Genomic DNA, 4,121 nt, shown 5'->3' on the forward strand with positions numbered 1-4,121 from the left:
TAACTCATATATTTTATTTTTCATTTCCAGGGTATTTCCTGTGCTGACTTGAGAGAGACTATAAGGAGGAGGTTTTGTTTAATCCTTTCAACATGGCAAGAGCTTCTTTCATCTGGCATTTTGTGGCCCTAAGACTCTGAAGCTATAGTTCAGTAAGAGGAATTACAAATTTATTCATAGCTTTTACATTCTGGATGTTTAAAAATAGGTGTTTATGATGCAGCTTTTGGTCTTTTTTGATCACATAACTTTAGCAGAGTTGATATTAAGTTAGAGGAGAACATGAAACCAGAAAACATTTGTGGGTTGTCCAAATTATATATATATATATATATATATATATATATATATATATATATATATATATATATATATATATATATATATATTCAAATAAAGATGCTTTGTGTTTTCATTAAAAGTGGTGAACGATGTGTTTAACATGGGCTGATATTTCTGTATTTATCTACAAATACACCAAACCTTATTTCAAAATAATGATTAATGATTCATTTGAATTGAATTTGAAATGTCACTATCCCTAGCTCAACCATTAGAATCACATGTAAAAAAAGAAGCTTTTGGAATTATTACCGTTACAGCCCTTCAATTCATGATATGCATTTAACATTTTAAAAGAGCAGAGTAATTTCCATTGTGACATCTCACCACTTTGTGTTTTATGTTTTGTGTAATGCTAATTCAACCCGTGTCTGCTGTGATCATTACCACTTTTAATGGGTGATAATGAGGTTTACATGTTTGCAGTTACTTGTAAAAGGCATGTAGTCTCATTTATTTCTGCAGATTCATGTTCAAAATACAAAGTCATGTTTATGCATTTAGATGCAATATAAGATGTCATTTACATAATGATAAGCAATATACAATGTACAGTATATCTCTACCACTTTGTAATATTGTCCAACATTATTGTCACAAACGTGGGTTAGCCTCTTGGTTGAAGTGCAAAGATCATTGTTTCCCTCCATGTGAGGAGAACATACTTTTGCACTTATACAGTGAGCATCTGGGATTATATTGGCATTGTTACCAAAGTATAGCATTTTATGTCATGAGAACACTCCTGTTGGCAAAGTAAGAGGTTGCAATCAAACCAGCCATACAAAAAACGACCCTTAACAGTGGCCCGTTTACAAGCGGACAGTGAGCATCTGATGAAAACCATATTATAGAATTAGCAGTAATAGGATTTGTAATGGTTTACTGTACCTCTTCCATTCATAACACTAATTAGGAGGCCAATAACTTTAAACACTAAAGGGGTACCAGGCAATTACATTGATTGATTGATTGATTCGGTAACATATGAACCCTCCTGCACAGCGTTTAGAGGTCCTGAACAGGTCTGTTGTGGCTTTTGCGTGTGGTTTCCCGAGTTCTGAAATGGTCCAGAGGTCATGGAGACAGCAGCAGGTCACCAGAAACTCTTCTGGCTAACAGATGGATGCCACTCTTAAAAATAAAGGTTCCACATAACCCTGATGCCACAAGAGAAACTTTTTTATTGTGTAGGTCTTCAAGCCGGGTTGCTTTAAATAACCCACTAACCAATAGACTGATCAGAAGATTTTTTTTTTTTTTTATCTCCAAAGAACCACAGCCAACTCAACAACGACAAGGAGGCTGCAAAGAACCACTGAAGAACCTTTATTTCTAAGAGTGTGGGTCGAGCAGGAGGCATCGGTGAATGTCGTGCTTTAGCGAGAGTTTTGGGGGTGTGAAAGAGTGCATTGAGCTTGATCTTTACTCTCCGACTGAAAGCATCATCGTTGGACTACAGCTACTTCCCAACCTCATCTAGATATTTGCGGTTCAGTCCCGCCTGTTCCCTTTGATTCTCGTTCCGCGCCATTTCTATCATGTTTCTCAGCAGGTGGAAGGTGAGGTCGATGGAGATCGGGGGATCGTCGTTCCGTTTGGAAAACTCCTCTAAGCTGTTGTCCTCGTGAGGAGAGCGCAGCTGCGCCGTGGGGAAGTGCTGGAGATGCAGGACACCACCTGCTTTCTGCGCTCCGACGGTTCTCTGCAAATACTGAAGGAGTTTTTCGCCCAGCAGGAACGACACGGCGTCGTCTCCAGCCCTGTTCAGGAGCACGTCGTCAAGCTGGCTGCTCATAAAGCTCATTTCGCGGGGTCGACAGGCGTTCAGCGGGATGTGGGTGATCAGTAAGACCGAAGTAATGAGCAGGACCAAAGGGACGGGCTTCATGCTGGACACAGCCGCGCGCTTCCTGAGGAAAACACCCAGGTGTGTTACTTCACGTCAAAACAAAACTTTGATACATACTGACAATTAAACACTTTCTGCTGTTTTAAGTTGGCTATTAGTAGCCTAGTATAAATAACAAAACTCACATTATTTAGCAGAGTTATTATAAATCAATCAAAAAAGCTTAGGCCAAAACAAAGAAAAGACTACTTTTTGTAGTAAATAGACTAGGCTACTACTATCGATTCTAAAAATAATAGATACATTTTGGGATAATTCTTTCAAACATTTCGATTTTTAGACAAACGTTTTTTTGTTTAAATGTTAATTACAAAAGGTTAATTTTTTTATATAAATTCGATTTTGTTGTATTATGTAGGCTAATATAAAAGTATTAGAATATAAAAAAGTTATATCAATATATAAGTCGTACATCAAACAGTACCGGTGAAGAGTTTGCAACTCGTTTATAAAGCAAAAAAATTAAATCGCTAGTCCACGGTTTAATAACTATGATGATCGTCAATATCATAGCAAATGTCTAGACTATTTGTACATGCCGTTGTGTTTTAATTAAAAACGAGCAAAAACCGTCAACTAATAAATAATAATAGCCTACCTAATCTACTCTGATAGACAGATAAACCGAATCTTGAAGAAATCCAAACCATCAGCTCAATGAATGAACAATAATGACAGTCCTGTACAATATAAACACCAAGATCTCATTCTCGATAAGCTTGAATGGCCTCAGTCAAGAAGTTGAAAGCAAGTCATATTAAGGTAACTTACTCGATCGTCTTCTGTTGCTTCAAAAGTACTTGTGAGGAAGAGTGTTTGCAGACAGACTGGAGTGGAGCTCCTGTAGCTCAATGGTTATATACATCACACACCGCTCCATTGACGTCAGTGGAGCTGCATAAACTGCTTGTAAATGAGGCAATTCTGAACTGGAAGGAAGAGTGGAGTAAAGGTGCTGTAGATCCGAAGGACAAGGTGAGGCGTGTTATTTATTTATTTTTGTCTCTCCAAAGTTGTCAATCAGCAAAGATGATCTTGATGCCGTTGCAAAGTCAGGAACTTAGTTTCAAAGAAAACTAAGTGAATGGTGATACTACTTTGACAATCAAAAGACTTGTTTTTGAAATGCACCTGAGCAAAGTGAGCTGAGGAGCTGCTGTCGTGATGGATTTCTGCATGGATGGTCATTTGTGGTCAGAAGGAGAGCAGAAGCGCGCGACGGGGACACGAGGCTCTGTCCAAGGTGCTGAAATCCTTCAAGACGCAGCCAGACCTCACTATATTAAAATAAAACCATTTCTTTGCATATTTCTATACTGGGTGAGATGTTTCTACGTTTGTTTGTTTATATATATATATATATATATATATTGCAACAGTAACGGAGAAACTAAGTATTGTAATAAATTACACATATACATTGCAATATGGCTGTTTCAGTACACATACAAAATATTTTTCAAATAGCCTATAAAGTTATAAGGATTTAGAAACATTGTAAGAACAAGCTCTAGAGTATTAGTAGGCTATATAAGCCATAGTCACAGTATAAATAACCAACATTTGAGAACTTTACCATATAATTCAAGTTAAGCTCTGTAAATAATAATAGTAAAAATACACCACATGGTCATGAATTAAAATGTTTTGTGACTGTCAAAAGATAACATTTTAAAGCATGGCTGAGAAAAATGCATCCAATAGCCAGATGCAGAGGTTTAGTCACTGTTGAGTATTGTTTCTGGCTTGCCGTCAATTCCCCAGTGACGCAGCATTAACCGAACAAAGATATTTATATTATATAAGCCTGACACTCTCTCTAAAGGAAATTCCTAAACATGGCTTTAACTTCCTCATCAGTGTGAAG

The 4,121-nt window shown here is 37.2% G+C and overlaps 1 protein-coding gene across 1 annotated transcript; it reads right to left on the reverse strand.

The window, feature by feature from the left end:
* Positions 1-1,804: 1,804 nt before the first annotated feature.
* On the reverse strand, positions 1,805-2,233 carry uts1 (urotensin 1; the record flags this gene model as incomplete). Its single annotated transcript, XM_081377911.1, has 1 exon — positions 1,805-2,233. The coding sequence occupies one exon, from the start codon at positions 2,231-2,233 to the stop codon at positions 1,805-1,807; it is 429 nt and encodes a 142-aa protein (XP_081234037.1).
* Between the last annotated feature and the right edge of the window lie 1,888 nt (positions 2,234-4,121).

Source organism: Scardinius erythrophthalmus, assembly GCF_964197995.2.
Source record: "Scardinius erythrophthalmus genome assembly, chromosome: 11".
NCBI lineage: Eukaryota > Metazoa > Chordata > Actinopteri > Cypriniformes > Leuciscidae > Scardinius > Scardinius erythrophthalmus.